The sequence below is a fragment of the Lepidochelys kempii genome, chromosome 17 (genome assembly GCF_965140265.1).
Source record: "Lepidochelys kempii isolate rLepKem1 chromosome 17, rLepKem1.hap2, whole genome shotgun sequence".
NCBI classification, from domain to species: Eukaryota; Metazoa; Chordata; order Testudines; family Cheloniidae; genus Lepidochelys; species Lepidochelys kempii.
In genome coordinates, this window is record NC_133272.1 from 17,278,177 (window position 1) to 17,299,236 (window position 21,060).

General features: G+C 44.1%; 3 protein-coding genes across 11 annotated transcripts in view; 2 read left to right on the top strand and 1 right to left on the bottom strand.

The window, feature by feature from the left end:
* ANKFY1 (ankyrin repeat and FYVE domain containing 1) overlaps window positions 1-7,988 on the top strand; it is a 59,346-nt gene extending 51,358 nt beyond the window's left edge. For all 3 annotated transcript variants that reach the window (XM_073316187.1, XM_073316189.1, XM_073316188.1), the window contains exon 25: window positions 372-7,988. In XM_073316187.1, coding sequence (XP_073172288.1) covers window positions 372-504 — 133 coding nt within the window. In that variant the 3' untranslated portion in view covers window positions 505-7,988. The remainder of the gene's footprint in view (window positions 1-371) is intronic.
* CYB5D2 (cytochrome b5 domain containing 2) lies at window positions 7,787-19,912 on the bottom strand. 3 transcript variants are annotated; one of them, XM_073316192.1, is made up of 4 exons: window positions 19,422-19,912; window positions 18,630-18,770; window positions 17,008-17,191; window positions 7,787-9,102 (listed from the first exon to the last, which is right to left on the bottom strand). In XM_073316192.1, the coding sequence occupies exons 2-4, from the start codon at window positions 18,682-18,684 to the stop codon at window positions 8,892-8,894; spliced, it is 450 nt and encodes a 149-aa protein (XP_073172293.1). In that variant the 5' UTR covers window positions 18,685-18,770; window positions 19,422-19,912; the 3' UTR covers window positions 7,787-8,891. The 3 variants fall into 3 exon arrangements, with proteins under 3 accessions (XP_073172293.1, XP_073172292.1, XP_073172291.1); XM_073316191.1 differs by having other exon boundaries at window positions 19,365-19,455; XM_073316190.1 differs by lacking the exon at window positions 19,422-19,912 and adding an exon at window positions 19,093-19,358.
* The window catches only part of ZZEF1 (zinc finger ZZ-type and EF-hand domain containing 1), an 82,317-nt gene continuing 80,863 nt past the window's right edge, over window positions 19,607-21,060 (top strand). For 3 of the 5 annotated variants that reach the window (XM_073316182.1, XM_073316184.1, XM_073316186.1), the window contains exon 1: window positions 19,607-20,165. In XM_073316182.1, the coding sequence (XP_073172283.1) occupies window positions 19,806-20,165 (360 nt within the window). In that variant the 5' untranslated portion in view covers window positions 19,607-19,805. The remainder of the gene's footprint in view (window positions 20,166-21,060) is intronic. The other 2 variants (XM_073316183.1, XM_073316185.1) reach the window with 2 other exon arrangements.

A 21,060-nucleotide genomic window follows, 5' to 3' on the forward strand; every position in this document is an offset into this window, starting at 1 on the left:
TTCTAGTTCGTGTTTCATACAGAAGATGCAATTGGATTCTAGAACAGTATTGGTATGGGAAGACCTGGAGCTATTAACTCTGCTCATGTAATAAGTGTTTTTAGCAGGAGGATGGCTCCAAAATCCACCCGTGGTTGGTAAATAACTATAGTGGAAGCAGTTTTCTGCCACCAGACACTGGGGTTGCTTTTTTTAATAAAAGAACTGCCACTTACTATGAAGGATGACTCTTCTTTTTGTAACCTCTCAAACACTAAAATATTGACTCTTCACTCTCACCAGGGTGTCTGAGCATACAACATGGTCTTCATTGTTTGATGTTGAGATTATAAACAACTAACTCTCTCATGCTTTTCTCCCTTCCCCCGCAGCCGGCACTGTGGACGTCTGCTCTGCCATAGATGCTCAACAAAGGAGATTCCCATCATAAAATTTGACTTAAACAAGCCTGTTAGAGTTTGCAACATCTGCTTTGATGTCTTGACTCTGGGAGGAGTCTCCTAGTATGTTGTGGGATTAGGGGGATTCTCGGTCAGTGCTCTTCAGACAGCAGCTCTGCTAGCAAGCCCTGTACACAGGAAAGGGGGGGCCTATACATGCCTTCCTTTGGCAATAGACTGAACTAATTAAGGACCATGTTATGATATATTCCAGTGTAAATGATTTTGTATGACTATAAATGTGTTGGGCTGTGATAGACTTCACTGGTAAATGAATTGGAGCGGATCAGCTAAAATTGTGATAAACCTGAATTGAGTTAGACCCTCCTAGTTGCCACAGGCATGGACATTAAAATTGCATCAGCCTGCTGTCCAGTGCTGATCAAAATAACACAGGTCTGTGCTTGCCCTGATGTATTGCATTGAGTGACTCTAAAGTCTTGCCATTTTAGGCTATTAAGAAATGGCACTAAGCTTCAGGGGTAAATAGTAACTTTTTGCATTGTCTTCAAAGATAGGTGTTCCCTTTCTCCATAGAAGGCTCTTTTTATAAAACTAGACTGTGCTGTGACAGCCGTGACCCATTTTGAGTTAAATCTTTAAACAGGGTTTAAAGGGGCATAGCTGAAGAATCGTGGCCTTACAAGAGAGAGCTTTACAATATCTCTGATTATAAAGGACTCAGAATTGCAGTTCCGCATATTGATACCTCCTTAGTAAATGTCTCATTAGCGCCAGCATGTTCAAGAGGAAATGCAGGATCCTTTTAATTGGCAGACCTTCTTCATGGCTGCTAGAACTGATTAAGTCCACTTTTTTGTTGTACTATTTGCATCAGTGGTCTTTCTGGCTTCAAAACAATTCTTGTGTAATTTAAGTGCTCCAAGAACAGATCTAAGCTTACACTAATTGAAGACACACTAAAGGAGAACAGATTGGGTCGCTGTACTTCCAGCAGAGGAATAGTGCTGGGGCTGCGTTGTGAATCCTACAAGAGACGCTGGTTACTAGTAGCATTTTTTCTTGGCTCTAAAGACTGTGGTTAATCAGGGCACGAGGGAACCAGCCACTCCACTGATACAAAGCGTGGTGCTTCTGCACTTCTAGACTGTCAGAACAGGACTCCAAATCCAGCAGAATGGTCAGTTACTGGCAGTATTTGGAGGTTCACTATCAAATGGTAGGCGGTTGGGGTTGCAGGGAGTTCTGACTGCACTGTGAAACAGCCTGACCTTGGCACACTTTAACTGCAGTGGGTTTTTTCTGGCCTGGCTACGGTCCCCTCTTAAATAGGTTGAACCTATGAAACAATGACACAGGTCCCCCCCCATCCTCCTCTGCCCCCAAAGTAGCCCATAAATCACTTAGCTGCTAGTAAGCACTTACTTACTCTGGTGAACTGACTGTTGTATGATAGGCAAAGATGTCAGTCAGTTTAATTTGTACTTAATTAAAATGTCTTGCCTTGTTAGTTTTTTTTAAGCCCTGGGAGATAAATGTAGATCAGACTAAATGCAGCATTCCCATCTCTGCTCCACAAACAAATCAGTTGTGTATATATTTTTTTAGTGTTCATTAACCACTACTTTTACGTGATACAGTGTGTGCAATAGGGGTGCAGATATTCATAACTTCAGTTTCCCTGTCTTCTGGACTAGTGACATGTCCAGTACCTATTGCCTATATATGTAAAATGAGCTGATAAACCAGAGTGCTACTTTTTATATTTGTTATTTATAGGATATTTGCTTTGCTAGGCAAAATCCGGGCTTGTGCATTAAAACAAAGACCTGACACCCATCTAGTACATTTTAGATGGAATCTTAGTTCACTGATCAGTCTTCCAACATATGGGGCAAAAACTGGAACCCTGAACTTAGTAACACTAGAGTGAAATAATGGACCAACTTAATTTTCATTCTCTATCAGTGCAAATCATGTTGGTTGTAATGTCAGTAGCCCTGTTCTTTCAAGAAATGACAAGTACTAGCACTTTCTTAGAAGGTGGTATTCTTCTCTAATGTAAAGAGCATGTACCTTCAGCATAACTAACTTTTTGAATATCAACTTGCAGCAGACTTGTTCTGAGACACTTGAGAGGGATGGCATGAATGAGTCTCCAAAAGCACTTAATTACAAAACATGATAGTTTAAACTATCAAAAGAAATCCTGGACAATCTAAGAATAATCATGTATCACTTCTGATCATGTTTTAAAATGTCAGTCAGTCCATCATGGGTTTGCATAAGTTAAATTCCCATTTACTGTGGTAAAATTGCAAATGGATAAAAGAAATGATTGTCTTGTTAGTTTAACTGGTTGACTAACCACATCCAGTGATGAAGTGTAACTTTTCACGTTTGCTTGCTGTCTTTCCCACTTAAAACCTGTCCAGAGGAGGAAAGATGCAGCACTAGAGGATAGGAGTGGTTATTCCAGAGTCATTTGCATAGTGATTCATAAATGGACTTTGTTAGAAAGCTGACAAGACTTGATCTGTCTAGTGCTTTACAGCAATTAGTCTCAAGGATTAGAATATTTGACTTGTAGAATTGAGTTTTGGCCCTGTACCATTATCAACAGGCTTTTTTTTAATCCACTAAGGCAGATTTGACTTCCAGTTTTACTTCACTTTGGGAAGGCCTCTGAGAAGTGCTTGGCAGTCTTTAGAGTAGATCCAGAGCAGGTTCAGTTTCTTATACTAGCCTATGCTACTGTGTTGCAAACTCACTTTCAAGGGGTGGAATAGAAATTAATGGTGGCTTTAAAAATGCAACAATCCTAAATCCACTGATAAATCCTACCTAGCACTTTTAAATTACACCAGCATTCGTTCTGAAACTGTCCTCTATTCCTCATTGGAATTTAAAGGTAGGTATGAGTATTAATAGCCCTTACATGTACAACCTGAAATATGCATCTGAGAGCAAATTCAAAGTAACTACATTCTCAACGGAAATTTGACAAATTTAAAGTGCCTTTGCTGTGTTTTCTTGGCAACTAGCTTAGAAATTATTAAACAAATTTATAAACATTGTTCTCTGTCAGATTAACGCCCCACAAAAACAGTTGAGCAAAAGCCAGCCCAAACTACCTAGTATCCCCCCCATCTTTTACCTCATAAGTAAAACCCTGTTTACAATCTTTTTTTTTAAGGGGGTGTTTACCACACCTCAGCTTCAATTCCTGTGAACCCGATCTACCTGGTGTGCATTTTTTTCCTCACAGCTCTTCGTGTTAGGGTTGGTAGTAATACTCTGAAAGGGCACAAATCAAGTTAAAGCTCCTGAAGATCTCTGGTGGTAGTCAGTACATTTCTAACTTGGCAAACAAATAATGCACTTCTTCCTTTATGTGGTATATTTATGACTGTGACCAAAAACACCCTGCCACCCCTGCTGTTTTTGGATACTCACAACTTAGAAAATGTTAAATCCAGTCTGCTTGCAGATGTCAAGGGTTTGGTGAGCATGAGATTGAACTCCCTTCTTGGCCCTACATGCAATTTTTTGTTAGGTTAGAGTTTCAGGCACTTATGGCTGAATGGGGAAAATTTGTGGTGCCTGTTCTGTAGTGAAGAGGAATTCAGTCTCCAGCATAGTCAATCCAGCCCCTCATCCACGCACAAAACTCATTCTAATTTAAAATTAGCAATCGAAGTAAAAGTCTGGGGGGTGGGGAATAACCTGTTTCACTCTAGTAAATGAGAATGTGTTTTGTAATTACTGGTGTTAAAGGTACTAACAAAGCATTACTAATTAACTTGCTACAAGTTTACAGATGCCTTAAAGACTTCCTGTATGGAGACCAGTGGCTTCTACAACTTCCTTGTCACGTAGCATATATAAGATCCGCAGTATAACAAATGAACATGGGGAGTTTTTTGTAGACCAAGTGTAGTTTATATTTTGATGAATTTCCCCTCTTAACAACAATTTGCTGCAGACCTGGATATTGCAACAAATTTACTGTTGTGTGTCTTACTGAGGTGTAAAAGTAAAATCATTCGAAGTTTACTGGTGGTCAAACTATAATGTGAAACTTTTTGCTGTTTCTGAAATAAAGTCTTAGAACAATGGCATTTTCTGTTCAGTCCATTCTAAAAATGTATCTTTGCAATATTCCTACTCTAATGAATCCTTGTAGTAAACTGAGGATAACTAGATAAAATACATCCAGGGCTATAAACCTGGATACAAAAATACATCCTCTATTGCATCAGTAATGACAAAGTGTAGTAAGAGAAGTCTTATACCCTAAGTCAGTTTCCAAGCAAGAAGGAAAATGTTTATTACCAGTAAACCCTGGGAGAAAGATTTAATTATATTTCCACTTACCTTCTGTTTTGTAAATGATTATCTTAACCAAATAGTGATTATTCCAGACATCATGTATTGTAAAATTCTTGTATAATTGCTTAACTAGCATTATTTTGGCAGACTGACTCTGCTGTACTCCTAACTGATATCAAATTATGCACTCATCAAACCCCTTTCAATAGGCTTGGCTGCAGTCATTCCTGTGTAGTTCTGATTTCCTGTACTGCCCAGGTCTGGACCTTCAATCAACCTCCCAAACCAATTTTTAACTTCAGATGCATTAAATGTAGTAGAGTTGGAAGTTAATTGAAAGGAAATAAGCAAAACCATGAGTGCAAAGTCCTGTTACACTTGGCAGATGCCACTTTTAAGTGTCGTCTAATCTGTGCAGCTTTACTTCAAAAAGGGAAGCTCCGGAGTACCTGTAAAACCAGCCAAAAGCATTTTGCTAGGATTATTTGTGATGCATATGTTTTAACAATAAATATTTGCTAAAAATCACTAATTGAGATGTTATGAACTTCATTGAAGAACTATACCTTGTTACCATTGATCCATCTGATTATGGAAGTAATTCCCTGAACTATATGCTACCCTGCAGAATAATATAATATAGAGTGTATCTAAGTGCTCCTTGCTTTTATCATCCTGATGAATTCCCATTATCCTTCCTGGAATGTTAACCAAGCCCTCAGCTGTAGAATGCAACAGCCTCCATGGAAGTAACCTGTTAAGCTAACTTTGTTTGCTGTAGTCCAAGCATCAGGCTAGATAATTCAGGTGGGTAGAACACTGCAAATACTAAACCCTCCTTGTTGTAAATAGTATGTGCATAACTGAAGTGAAAGTGCTATTCTTAATACCTCCCTCTTCCTCTCCCCACCCCCGAGAGTGGAGGATATTCAATGACTACTAACCACCTTCATCTAGTGAATTCTTGCTCACTGTTGGTGTTCTGTCACTTTACAGTAGCTGAGCATTAGTTCCCAAGAGTATAGTATCACTCCTTTCACCTCCAATATGAACACTCTCTTGAATGGATATCTGATTTTTGGTATGTATCATTAGGGTTGCCAACTTTCTGACTGACACCTTTGCCCTACCCCACTCACTCCATCCCCTCCCTCTGTTGCTCACTCTCCCCCACCTGTGCTCACTTTCACCAGGCTGGGGGAGGGTCCCTTTTAGACCAAGAAGTCTGGTTGAAAACCAGATGTCTGATTCATGATGCAATTTCTAAGCTAGCTATTATGGATTTCATAGTGCACTCAGCAGCCTCCAACCTACACTCAGATGAAATGTCTGTCTGTCTCTAGTTAAAATCTGTGGGTTTTTTGTTTTTAATTGATCAACTCAGCCTTAGGCCACAGTTTTCCCCTGAAGAACTATTGCACAAGTACTTGAAAGGATCTTACTGCTTCCTTTCTTTATACAATTCCTGTTCTTTTGTGGCACTTAATTAACTGGTTATTAATCTCACTCCTGTCCTCAGTTGTCACTAGGATATAATACTAAGGCTCTTAAGGAATCTCTGATTATTTCTGCTCTCTAAAAGCAGGAAGGGCTGTACAGCTGAGGACTCCTACAGTAATGTGTAGGTTTCAAGGTTTAGTCAGGTGTTCAGCATTAGGGATTTACTGTCTGCCTTGTTCATTTTGTTGAACAGATCTGTCCTCTAGCTGTACCTTTTTGGAAGCCTGCTTCCACACTATCTCCAGTCCTGTTTCTTGTTAGTTGCCCCTGGGGCTGGGGCAAAGATTAACACAGTTCTACTGGGGTGTAAGAAGTGGCTTTCTGCTGCAAACCAACTCCCCTCCCCCCCCCCTTTTTTTTTTTTGGGGCAATGATATAATGAAATGCCATAGGCTTCCTAGCATGCAATTATACTGCACTGGGTTAATAACCTAGTCTCCATTGGGACCTGCTGCTATCAGTCAACCCAGGGAGAGGCTTGCAGGTTTATTTCACCCCATCAGCTTGAGCTGCTTATCTTCTGCAAAACATTTCCTTGAGACTGAAATGAAAATCTCAGAACAGTGTGCCATTAGACACCTCGGTACAGCTACCATGAAAAAGGCAAGCAATGTAAGTAACTCACTGTTACAGTATGTAATGTTTTGGATAGCCTGTCTGTATTTCAGTTGTCCACTATATACAGTTCACATTCTGTGGGTCATGGGAGAAAATGAATTACCCTTATCTGGACATTACAATCTAAAGTTACCTTCAGTCCCCCAATATCTGAAGTGTCCTTTGTTTGAAATGTGCACCAGAAATCTTGTATCACAAATGGCAGAAAATGCAAAATGTGGAAATTCCTTTTGAAGCATTTTGTTTTCATTTTGCGTTACTGTCCTAGGCCAAGTAAAGAGGATTATCCTGCTTCAAGGGGACAATGGCAATCTTTTTTTCCAATGGTAGACTGCCATTTTCAGGGAGTCTGCATCATAGTACTCATCACTACAAGGACCATGACTGTCTATTGTCATTTGCAGTTTAGTGAAGATTTTGCAAAGCTTGTTATACTGAAGTCTAATTTGGGCACATCATAAATTTAAAAATCTAGGGCTACATTCAGCACCATAAGATGTTTCAGAGCCATATCCTAAGAGTTTTGCCCCTGTCACAGATACACAAGGTAGTTTCAACTACTTGTTTCCAGTCCAGCAGACTGAAGGTGTAGTAACTTCAGTTTCCCCATAGAAGCTTTGGTTGGGGGCAAGAAGCTTATTGGAAGCTTCAAGTCTAGGAGACAGAAGTACCATAAAACTTAGAGGCAACACACCTAGAAAAACAACCTTTAATAAATTTATAAACCACAACCATATTTGTTGCTGTACACCATTTAAAAAAGCCAGCCTATAGTGAACCTGGTGTGCTAGCTCTAAATCTTGGGGGGTACATAGCATGTTCCTTAAGTGAGTTTTTGAATACTGCTTTGCTGTCTTCTGCTCAGGCAGGAGTGACTTGCACTAGTTAACTATTTTGTGGTGGAGGGGAAAGAACTGGGCAAGGGAGACAGGAAGTTTTCTTCTTTTGTAAAACAGTTTAATGCACTAATTTGTACAGAGTAGCCCTGCACAGAATAACAGTAATTTGCATTAGTATTTAGGCAACACACAACACTATTGGATTTTGCAAATTAGAACACTACATGGGTTGGGTTTTTTCAAAGACCTGATTTTTGCCCTAAAGACTTTACAATCTAATTAGAGACAATGCACCATGTAGAGGTAGTAAATGAGAGTAAGGGAGGAGGAAAGATGGATTATAGTAGTAAAATCAGTTACCTGCCTGTGGATCACTTTCATGGCTCAGTTAGAACAGGTGACTCATGGCTTGTAAGTATTATGGAAATAGCAAGTCATAAGAAGCATTTGGAGGGAGAGGATAGGGAAGGTCTGGATATACCTTAATGTTTCCTATACCCAAAGAATGGTGGAAACACTAATTGAAGAAACACTGATAACGCATCACCTAGTGTCCTGGGTTCATTTGACAAGTGTAGCTTTTGGATAGTTTAAATCATACAGGCTAGTAGATGTTTAATAGCATGACTACAGAACTAACTGAAGCCTTTACAGTGCTAAGTCATTTCTCAGCAAGTTGGTGGTGGTACGTGAAGATTGGTGAGCATTAGCACAACTCTGTAAGAGCAGCCATGTTGTGATGGGACAGAAGAGGTGGGCTGGTTTGTCTGCTTGTCAGTGACAATGGGTCTGCAGTGTCGGTGTGCTAGCTCAGAACTCTCCCCACATGAGCTAGTATACCCACCAGCACCCTTCCATACATATGTCTACTTCTTGATTGCAGAAGAAAAATTTCCTTGACAAAAGTACCAATGCACCACCAACAAGCTACAGAAACAGCTATCAGCAAAGATGATTTTCTGCTTTAACATTTTCCTTACCATACTCCCCCTCTCATTTCCATTGCTTATACTGGCATTTTTGCATGGTGTTTATATATACAAGTATAATTTATACAAACTGATTCCTGTTTAAGTATCCCCAGTCTTAGATACTAGAGAATCCACTGTGAAGCTCAAAACAGGCATTTTTTTTATTGTACCTAATCAACTGTTTCATTTTAGGACAATAAATGCATATCCAGTCCAACCTGGCTATTCCCTTAATCTTTTAACACACACCACTCAGCTAGTGTATAGCATCCCTTGTATTCTTGCAAGTTAGGATTGTCCAAGTCACCTCTGTCACTGTGCTCAGAATCCAATTGTCCAGAGGGAGGTCCAGTAGTTCTTACACACACACACTGACTGTCCCTGGAACCAGGCTTGTACAGCTTCCTGGGGACTCCAATCCAGTCTCTGTTCACTCCCCCACTAGGGACAGAAGAGTATGATCAAATACAAGTTAACAGTTTAAATCAACCTATATTTCCCACCCTCAGTTGAGTGGGAGACCCTTCTGAAGGAGGGGTGGGGGGCAATTACACATACAGTGAAACCTGGGCTAAGCATTTCTAGAAGCCAGCAACCTTATTATCCAGCATCCACAAGCTTTCTGGTAACTTTTGTTGGACCTACTGAGCAACAAGTTGTTGGCTGGGCCCTGTAAAGTAAGTTTCACTCTGGGTACTCTCACCCAGCGAAGAGCAAATGACTAACATTCATCCTTTATTTCTCCATTTCTTAAAATCCCCCCAAACACCACAAGAATAGCCATACTGGGTCAGACCAAAGGTCCATCCAGCCCAGTATCCTGTCTCCTGACAGTGGCCAATGCCAGGTGCCCCAGAGGGAGTGAACTTAACAAGTAATGATCTAGTGATCTCTCTCCTGCCATCCATCTCCACCCTCTGACAAACAGAGGCTAGGGATACCATTCCTTACCTATCCTGGCTAATAGCCATTAATGGACTTAACCTCCATGAATTTATCCAGTTCTCTTTTAAACCCATTATAGTCCTAGCCATCACAATCTCCTCCTGCAAGACATTCCACAGGTTGAGTGCAGAACTTCTTTAGTTGTTTTAAACCTGCTACCCATTAATTTCATTTGGTGGCCCCTAGTTATATTATGGGAACGAGTACATAACTTTTCCTTATTCATTTTTGCCGCACCACTTAAGATTTTATATACTTCTATCATATCATAAACAGCAGACACCCCTCCCCACCTTTCATATTCTTGTGGATAAACTCTCTTGCAATAAAACAATGCCTTTTATTATGTATACCATGGACTCCTGTAGGACTAGTGCTGAAGTTACTAAAGAAAAGGTCAACTTAATATACTATTGCCTCTTCTCAGGCCTGGTACTGCAAGATGCATAGTTCCTTAACAGCTGTGTTTTTTAACCAGGAGCTGAATGCACTGTACACCATCAGTATTGTGTCTAAACATTACCCACAGGAAAATGCTATGGGCCTCAATTCAACAGCACACTGGAATATAGAGAATCCTAGAAATGTAGGATGGGGAAAGAACCTCAATAGGTCATCTAGTTCAGGCCCCAGCACTAATATGGGACTGAAGCCTACTCTACACTCCAGAGCTAGGTCAACATAAGGCAGCTTACATCTACCTAACTGTCTACACTACAATGGTGCTCCTGCTACTGTAAGTCACCCAGAACATCAACATGACTCCACTTCTGAAAGAGTTCTATGACTTAGGCCAATGGAATTAGGGCAACAGGGTCCACGTATTCCCTGTGTTACTTCCATTGCTTGTTAGCTGTCAGTCCCCAGGTAGGGCTCCGGCTGTCAGTGCCCCACAATGCCCCACTTCAGTCAGTGGAAGCACTCCTGGTGGGGATGCACACAGCTGACAGAAGCAGCACAGTGTGCACAAGCCATGGTTTTAATTACTGTGGTAGCTGTATATCAACTTAAGTTGACTTAATTTTTAGTGTAGACAGGCCTGAAGTATTAGACAAACAAACACTCATCCGGGATGATCTAGATAACATGTTCTTAAAAATCTCCAGTGTGACTGAGATTACATAACATCCCTAGGTAATATGTTCTAGTTCTTAACTACCCTTACAGTTAGGAAGTTTTCCCTAATGTCTACGTTAAATCTCCCTTGCTGCAATTTAAGCCTATTACTTCTTGTTTTCCTTGACTACTGAGGACAGGACAAGTACCCTCCTCTTGATAAAAACTTTTACATACTTGAAGACTTATGTCCTCCTCAGTCTTCTCTCCTCCAGGCTAAACAAACCCCTTCTTTTCAATATTTCCTCATATAGACCTCTAATCATTTTTGTGGCTCTCCATAGAACTTTCTCCAATTTGTCCATTTTTTCTGAACTGGACTTAGTACTCCAGTTGAGGCCTTATCAGTGTGGAGTAAAGCAGAAGAATTACTTCTTATGTCTTGCTAAAGACACTGCTGCTAATACATCCCAGAATTATAGTTTTTTTTCCCCCCAACCCTGTTACATTGTTGATTTATATTTAGTTTAATCTACTGTAACCACCAGACTCTTTTCTACAATACTCTTTCCTAGGCAGTCATTTCCCATTTTGTATTTGTGCAATTGATAATTATGTGGAGTACTTTGCATTTGTCCTTACTGAATTTCATCCTATTTAATTCAGACATTTCTCCAGTTTGTCGAGATGATTTTGAATGCTAATCCTATTTTCTGAAGTGCTTGCAACTTCTCCTAGCTTAACTTTTAAGCATACAACCTATTCTACTGAAGTCTCAAACTACTCCATGCATGGATAAGACACGATGGTATAGGGAGGAAGGGTTTAGATTTAATAGGAACTGAGGGAAATGTTGGGAAAGGGAGAGCTGATACAAGAAGAATAGGCTCTACCTAAACCAAAAGGGAACCAGATTGCTGGCACTTAATTAAAAAGCTTGTAAAACAGTTTTTAAACTAAGGGCTGGGAGAAAGCCAAGAGGTGTGGAGCAGGCACATGGTTCAGACAGAGACATCCCTTAGGGGAGGTTCTAGAATGGAGATTCTTTGTGTCCTAGGAAGGAGGAGAGGATGGAAGATGATAAAATATGGGTAGGATCTGATGAGAAATAGTCAAATTAAAGAGAACCCCGTTCAATATCATCATGTAATGGCAGACAGCTAAAAAGTGACAAGTTTTTAAAGTGCATATATACAAATGGTAGAAGTCTAAATACCAAGATGGGTGAACTAGAGTACCTCCTATTAAATGAGGATATTGATCTAATAGGCATCACAGAAACTTGGTGGAATGAGGATAATCCATGGGACACAGTAATACCAAGGTACAAAATACATCAGGAGGACAGAACAGGTTGTGCTGGTGGGGGAGTGGCACTATATGTGAAAGAAAGCGTAGAATCACATGAAGTAATCTTAAATGAACCGAACTGTACCACAGAATCTCTATGGATAGTAATTCCATGCTCTAATAATAAGAATATAGCAGTAGAGCTATATTACTGACCACCTGACCAGGATGGTGATAGTGACTGTGAAATGCTCAGGGAGATGAGAGAGGCTATAAATTTAAAAAAAAAAAAATCAACTATCCCATATTGCCTGCATACATGTCATCTCAGGACAGGATGCAGATAAAGTTTCTTGACACCTTAAATGACTGCTTCTTGGAGCAGCTAGTCCTGGAGCCCACAAGAGAGGCAATTCTTGATTAAGTCTTTAGTGGAGCACAGGATCTGATCCAAGAGGTGAATATAGCTGGACTATAATATAATTAAATTTAACATCCTTGTGGCAGGGAAAACACCACAGCAACTCAACACTAGCATTTATTTTCAGAAAGGGGGACTACACAAAAATGAGGAAGTTAGTGAAACAGAAATTAAAAGGTAAAGTGCCAAAAGTGAAATCCCTACAAGTTGAATGGAAACTTTTTAAAGACACCATAGTAGAGGCTCAACTTCAATAAATACCCCAAATTAAAAAACATAGTAAGAGAACCAAAAAAGTGCCACCGTGGCTAAACATCAGAGTAAAAGAAGCAGTGAGGCAAAAAGGCATCCTTTAAAAAGTGGAAATTAAATCGTAGTGAGGAAAATAGAAAGGAGCATAAACTCTGGCAAATGAAGTGTAAAAATATAATTAGGAAGGCCAAAAAAGAATTTGAAGAACAGCTAGCCAAAGACTCAAAAAGTAATAGCAGGGTTTTTTTAAAAAAAATACAGCAGAAGCAGGAAACCTGCTAAACAACCAGTAGGGCCACTGGACCATCAAGATGCTAAAGGAGCACTCAAGGACAATAAGGCCATTGTGGAGAAAATAAATCAATTCTTCGCATCCGTCTTCACAGATGAGGCTGTGAGGAAGATTCCTAAACCTGAGCCATTCTTTTTGGTGACAAATCTGAGGAACTGTCCCAGACTGAAGTGTCAGAGGAGTTTTGGAACAAATTGATGAACTAAACACTAATAAGTCACCAGGACGAGATGGTATTCACCCAAGAGTTCTGAAGGAACCCAAATGTGAAATTGCAGAACTACTAACTAGTTTGTAACTAAAGCTATGTTCTAAACTAAAGCATGCTCAAATAAATTGGTTAATCTCTAAGGTGCCACAAGTACTCCTTTTCTTTTTGCGAATACAGACTAACACGGCTGTTACTCTGAAACCAGGTATTTTTAGTAAAAGTCACAGACAGATCACGGGCAGTAAACAAAAATTCCTGGCCCGTGACTTATCTATGACTTTTACTAAAAATACCAATGAATAAAAATTGGGGGCAGGAATAGCTTCCCAGGGGCCCAGCGGGTGCTGAGGGACGATGGGCAGCAGCGCATAGCCAGGGTCCCCCCCACTAGTGCTAGGGCAAGGATGGCAGGCCCAGCAGGCTCCCTACCTAGCTCCATGCCTCCCCACTGCAGCAGCAACAGAGTTTGGGTGTGGGAGGGGCAGAGGGTTGGGGCATGGGACCAGGTGAGGTGGGCTCTAGGCGGTGCTTACCTGAGGGGCTCTCCAGAAGGGGTGACATCCCCCACGCTCAACTGCTAGGCAGAGGCATGGCCAAGCAGCTCTGTGTGCTGCCTCTACCTGCAGGCACCACCCCAGCAATTCCCATTGGTTCTGGTTCCTGGCCAGTGGGAGCTGCGAAGCCAGCGCTTTGGGCAGAGGCAGCTCACAGCTGAGCGAGGGGGATGTCGCTGCTTCTGAGGAGCCCCCCTTTGCCCCCAGGTAAGCACCACCAAGAGCCCACCTCACCCTGTCCTGTGCTCCAACCCCCTGCCTCCTCCCACACCTAAACTCCGCTGCTGGCTGAGGGGGTGGGCGCTGGGGGCACGAGACTGCCCCAGCAGCGGCTAGCGCGCCTGGCACAGGGGCTGCCTGAGCTTCCCCTGAGCCAGGTATGCCGCCCGCTGCAGAAGTCACGGAAAGGTGCAGAACCCGTGATCTCCGTGACAAACTTGTAGCCTTATTTGTAACCTATCATTTAAATCAGCTTCTGTACCGAATGACTGGATGCTAGCTAATGTGATGCCGATTTTTTAAAAGGGCTCCAGAGATGATCCCCAATTACAGGCCGGTAAGCCTCACTTCAGTACTGGGCAAACTGTAAAGAACAAAAGTAAAGAACAAAATTGTCAGACACGTAGATGAACATAATTTGTTGGGGAGGAGATAACAGTTTTTGTAAAGGGAAATCATGCCTCATCAATCTACTAGAATTCTTTGAGGGGGTCAACAAGCATCTGGACAAGGGGGATCCAGTGTACTTAGATTTTCAGAAAGCCTTTGACGAGGTCCTTCAACAAAGGCTGTTAAGCAAAGTAAGCTGTCATGGGATAAGAGGGAAGGTCCTCTCATGAACTGGTAACTGGTTAAGAGATAGGAAACAAAGAGTAGGAAGAAATGGTCCAGTTTTCAGAATGGAGAGAGGTAAATAGTGGTGTCCCCTATGGGTCTGTACTGGGACCAGTCTTATTCAATATATTCATAAGTGATCTGGAAAAAGGGGTAAATAGTGAGGGGGTAAAATCTGCAGATGATACAAAACTACTCAAGATAGTTAAGTCCCAAGTAGACTGTGAAGAGTTACAGAAGGATCTCACAAAACTGGGTGAATGGGCAACAAAATGGCAGATGACATTCAATGTTGATAAATGCAAAGGAATGCACATTGGAAAACATAATCCCAACTATACATATAAAATGATGGTCTAAATTAGCTGTTACCACTCAAGAAAGATCTTGGAGTTATTGTGGATAGTTCTCTGAAATCATCCACTCAATGTGCAATCAAAAAAGCAGACAGAATGTTGGGAACCATTAAGAAAGGGATAGATAATAAGACAGAAAATATCATATTGCTGCTATATAAATCCATGGTACGCCCACATCTTGAATATTGCATGCAGATGTGGTCACCACATCTCAAAAAAAAAGGTAGATTGGAATTGGAAAAGGTTCAGAAAAGGGGCAACAAAAATGATTAGGGGTATGGAATGGCTTCCATATGAGGACAGATTAATAAGACTGGGACTTTTCAGTGTGGAAAAGAGACGACTAAGGGGGGGAATAGGATAGAGGTCTATAAAAGCATGACTGGTGTGGAGAAAGTAAATTTAAAAGAAAAAGTGTTATTTACTCTCTCATAACACAAAAACTAGGGGTCACCCAATGAAATTAACAGGCAGCAGGTTTAAAACAAAACTAAGTAGTTTTTCACACAACACACAGTCAATCTGTGAAACTACTTGCCAGAGGATGTTGCGTAGGCCAAGACTATAACAGGGTTCAAAAAAGAACTAGATAAATTCATGGAGGATAGGTCCATCAATAGCTATGAGCCAGGATGGGCAGGGATGCTGTCCCTAACCTCTGTTTGCCAGAAGCTGGAAATGGGTGACAGGAGATGGATCACTTGATGATTACCCATTCTATTCATTCCATCTCAGGCACCTGGCATTGGCCATTGTCAGAAGACAGGATACTGGGCTAGATGGACCTTTGGTCTGACCTAGTATGGCCATTCTTATGTTCTCATATGCTTAAAGTTAAGCACGTACTTAAATGTGCTGTTGGATCAGGGCCATAGTAGAGTACTGTCACCAACTAAGAATTGTTTTTTTTTGTTGTTTTTTTTTAATTTAAAAATCAAGTGCTTAAGGGCCATGTGTACATTTCTGTAAATGGAGAAAAATGTGTCTTGCCCTTGGGCTCTGGTATCTGTGGCAGTGTTTGTTTCTCTGCTGATTTTTATTAGAATGCAGTTCATGCTGGTTACATCTGCCAAACTTCAAATGAATTTTATCAGACAGATACTGTCTCCAACATTCACTACATGGGCAGAACTGCCGGGAAACTGCAACCTTCATTTTGTACTAATGCTTCCATCAGATCCTTGCAACTGGTTTCAGTTGTCGGAATTGCTGCACACGCACAGGTATCAACTCGCCTACTTAGACTGCTATCTTTAGGTAAAAAGCCCCAACAGAATAGTAGTTAGTATAAACAGCATTTTACATACTACACAGTAGAATCTTAAGGTTAGCTTCTGTACTTTCTAAGTTTATGGTTTCTGAAGATACCACTTCCCAGGCTATGTTAATGCTAATACAGAATTCCTACCCATTCTACTAAGCTGAGGCTTGCCAGAGTGAGCAAGTACTTAGAAGGCTCCGACTTCCACAGTGCTGTACGAGGGCCTTGCTGAGCAATACTTGCAACACTCCTGCGTGTTAGATATAATTCACTGACAAAAAAGCTTTGCTACAATTGGGCACCCTTAATTCTGTGTTATCTCAGCCCATCCAGAATGGGAGTTCAGCAAAACTCAAAAACTTCTTAGAATTAGGAATGGACGAGTTAAGCTATTTCAAGTTTCAAGGAAAGAAGCTCAGCCCATTTCCCCAAGAGGCACAGGGACCCGCTGGTCTCAACTCACATGAAGGGAGCAGGGAAAGGGGCTCAGACCCCCCACCTCAAGGAACAGGGGAGGGGAGAATGTAGGGAGGATCCAAGTAACCCCTTGCAGGTTTTAGAGCACTTAGCATCAACCTGCAAACAGAAAGGAGTTCTTAGCTATAGCAGAGTTCTCCCTCTGCTATAGTTTACTTAGCTATCTCATCTGTCGGATGGGGATAAGAGGTTAAGTGGCTTACCCAAGGCCACACACTTATACAAAACAATCATCTTTGCTGCCTGGCCAAACTACACCAAAAATGATTTCCGCTGGATCTGTGCCAAAACTGTCTATGGTACTTAGACCAGCATAGATAAGATCTCAGATCAGAGATGTGAAAGTGCTTGGCGCTGCAGAGTCCGACCACACCAGCAGGAAGGCAATGTTTACCTTTGTTTGGAACACCAGAATCTGCTGCCACTGGTTGAGCTCCATTCAGAGTTACAGGGAGGGAACTGCTTCTTCTCATCGTTTTGTCCATTGAACTTCAGCACTTCTTCGATGACAGCCTTGGCCTGTTCCAGAGCTTTTGTGGGGGCCCCATTTTCACCATAGAATCTTCCTACCAGTTTGCCTTTTGAGGGAACAAAAAGAGCCACTAAGACCGTAGCATTTTTTTTAAAAATGCCTCAAAAAGCTCTAGGAACCCTATCAAAACCAGCATACTGTATTATGTAAGTGCTGCTTTGGGAAATCCCACATATATTGTTTTAGAAATAACATAATTAAGTGTCCACAACTTAGTCCCTTCTGAGCAGGAATCTCAAAACATTTTACAAACATTAACATATAGACATGATGGAGATGATGAATTAAGCCTATTTTACAGATGGAGAAACTGGCACAGATGTTAAATCACACACTGAAGATCAGCAATAGAATCCAAGAGTCTTAACAATCAGTCCTCTTATCTAACCACTAGACAACACTGCTTCCCACATTATACAGTGTTTTCTCACAATACTGCTCCTGAAATGCCAAATAGATTTCTGTCAGACTATTCTTATGGTTGCAATTTTATCACATTTGTGTAGCAGTAGAAAATAAAATTTACACTCCTCATTTAATTCCCCTCTTGTTGCAATGCTCCCCAAACCCAATTACTTGGCTAATGTACAGAGTAAGATGGATGTACACATAGTGGATCCTGGTGTCAATGGGACAAATTTCTGGAACACAGGAAATTTCAGATACTTTGAGAACATTAGTCACTATGTCCAGTGTGAAAAAAGATTAATTGATCAGAAATAAAAACCAGGTTTACAATTGTTGTGTGTGAAGGTAAGGTTACAGAAGTCAGTCTACATTTTCAGCCAACAGCTCAGGGAAGCTCTAGTTTATCTAAATGAAAAGGTCAATCCTCTTGCCTAATTCCTTTAGTCACAAATACAAGAGTCACGGTTGAGTTCCATCATGTATTCCTGGCTAAGTGTAAACAGGTCTGAGATAAAATATGTTTGCTGTGAGCAAACAGTCTCACTGAACTCAACAGGATTATTCAGATGCATGTTTATAAGACTGGGACTCAAACATACCCATTTTCCTTCAACTCTCTCCCCCACCTGTTACAAGCTTCTTAGGAGGAATAATCAGCAAATTTGGTATATTCTTCTAAACTACAAACAGACTTTTGGTACATCACTCTCTTCTACTTTCAGTGGCATGTTACAATTCAGGAATTAAAAGAGTTTGGTGCAGCTTTTAGCTCTCTGTATTCACTACTGATATGGACCACATTACCGTCCTACCTGCTTCAAAAGGAATTTTTTGTTGCTTTGCATGTGGTAGCCCAAACTGTAACTTTGCAATACTAAAAGAATGCTTTCCTTGGAATAACAACACAGCTAGAGAAACGAGACAATTGGCCGGCCCATTACTGTATGGATGCACGTGTGTCCCTGCTCATCTGCTACAGTATTAAGCGTTGATTATATAAACCAAACAAGGCTTCTGAGGATTAAGCCAGGTATGCTGCTATATTACTTTACTCTGCTATGCTACAGATCACGTACCAACACAAACGTAGTTCTCGCCGTAGAAAGAGAGCCAGTTTTGTATCGTCAACATTTCTGATGGAGATAACCCAGAAACATCATCCACAAGGCCGGTGGGGGTGAAATCTCCCGTCACAAAAGCCCTGGAGGCATCTTTCCCTGTAGGACAGGCATGATGAGCATCCAGCTGGGATAGGCTTCGGCTCGTGGGTGCGCAGAGGGACCCCCCCGAGACTAGCTAAGGATCCGCTCTGTAATCCACAGCGCGCCCCTTGCCCCCCGTTTCAGCCAAAGAGGCCAACAACCTACCTGCCCCCGGCTACGGGATCCACACGGGACTGCGGGGGGTGAGCTGGCTCCAACCCTGCCGCCAGCAGGAGCAGCGGGGCTCTGGCCCTGCCCCACGGGGGACGGGGACGACGGGGACAAAACCCAGTGGCATGGGGTGCTCTCCCCGGGATCCCGCGCCGACAGGGGATACCTGCGAAGACACTGTAGGCCCCCCCCGGCCCGTAGTGCTTGTGCCCCCGGCGCACGTCGAACACCTGCCCCAGCACCGCCAGGTAGAGGCCGGGGCCGCCCTGCGCGCCCGTGTAACGCGCGAGCTCGGCGGGGCTCAGCAGCCGGCCCCGCCCGGAGAAGAAAGGGAGCGGCCAGGAGCTGGGATCGAGCCCGAGAGCTAGCAGCCAGGCGGCAGCCGCAGCCACGCCCAACGCGGGAACCACGAGCGCCCCTAGCCCCATCGCAGCCTGCCTTAAAAGGGCTGTAGCCGCCCGTAATCAAAATGGCGGGAATGGCAGCTGGCCTCACCCCGTTTCTTCAAGGGTGCGTTCAGCCGCCATTTTGCCCGCGGGCCAGTACTTTTTGCCTTAGCTTTTACGACGCTTGTGTCGCTTTACGGCAGCGCGTTGTCGCTGGTTATGTCACGACGACCGCACTCGTCAAATTACGGCAGCGTGGCAACGGCGCCGCCTTCACCCCGAGGACGCCCCTCGCTTTACGGTAATTTGGTAAAAACGCCGACGGGGTGGTGGCTTTACGACGCCGACTGTCGCTTGGCGGCTGTGTGACTCCCCTCCCTCCGGGATTGACAGGTGTCGGGCGGCCGGGGGAGGTTGCTGACTAAGCCGGGTCGGTCGGAGGCGGCGGCTGCGCGAGGCCTGAGGGCGCCGCCGGCAACAGCGCTCCTGGTCCATGGGGAACGTGGCGAGCCACAGCAGCGAGATGGGGGAGGAGGCGGCCGAGGAGGAGATGGAAGGGACGGCGGCAGCCGAGCAGCCCGGGGCTGCCTCCTGGGCTGGGCTGGGCCCGCACCCTCCGCTGCCGCCGGCCACGGTGCTGCTGGAGCAGGCCCGGCTGCGGGAGGCCACGGCCCGGCTGCGGGAGGCCGCCCTGCCCGAGTCGCTGGTGTCCCGCCGCCACAGCACCCTGGTGCGCTGGCTGGAGGAGCGGCTGGGCCGCGGCGAGGAGGCCGTCAGCCTGGAGCAGTTCTGCGAGGTGCTGGAGAGCCGCGCCTCGGGGCCGGCGGCCGGGGCCCGCAGCGAGAGCGAGGAGGTGAGGGCGGGGAGGGGCGGGATGAGGGGGTAGGTGGGGAGGGAGATCGGGGGGGGAGGGGTGGGGTGGGAAGGCAGGGATGGGTGTGGGGGCGGGATGAGGGGGGATGGAGTGACTGGGGGGGCGGGATGAGGGGGTAGGTGGGGAGGGAGATCGGGGGGCAGGGGTGGGGTGGGAAGGCAGGGACGGATGTGGGGGTAGGTTGAGGGGGGAGGGAGTGACTGATCGGGGGGAGGGGTGGGGTGGGAAGGCAGGGACGGATGTGGGGGTGGGATGAGGGGGGACGGAGTGACTGATTGGAGGGGCGGGATGAGGGGGTAGCTGGGGAGGGAGTGACTGAGCGGGGGGGTGGCAAGGCAGGGGGGTGAGGAGGGTGAGGGAGGGGTGGGGTGGGAAGGCAGGGACGGATGTGGGGGTAGGATGAGGGGGGAGGGAGTGACTGATCGGGGGGAGGGGTGGGATGGGAAGGCAGGGACGGATGTGGGGGTGGGATGAGGGGGGACGGAGTGACTGATTGGAGGGGCGGGATGAGGGGGTAGCTGGGGAGGGAGTGACTGATCGGGGGTGGGTGGGAAGGCAGGGACGGGTGAGGAGGGTGCGGGAGGGGTGCGGTGGGAAGGCAGGGACGGATGTGGGGGTGGGATGAGGGAGGGGTGGGGAGGGAGTGACTGATGGGGGGGGTCTGAAGTAACCAGATGGAGATCAGTGTTGAGGGTGCTGCAGTGGGGGAGATGAGCTCGAGAGATGTGCAGGCAGTGGGAGGATCAGGATAGGCTGAGAGAAATAGGAATGGAGGAAGGCTGAAGAGGTTTATGTAACAAAGTGGTGCTTGGGGCATTGGGAGCTAGCTGAGTGCACAGGAGCGGGGATGGGAGTTGTATGGGGATGGGGGGGG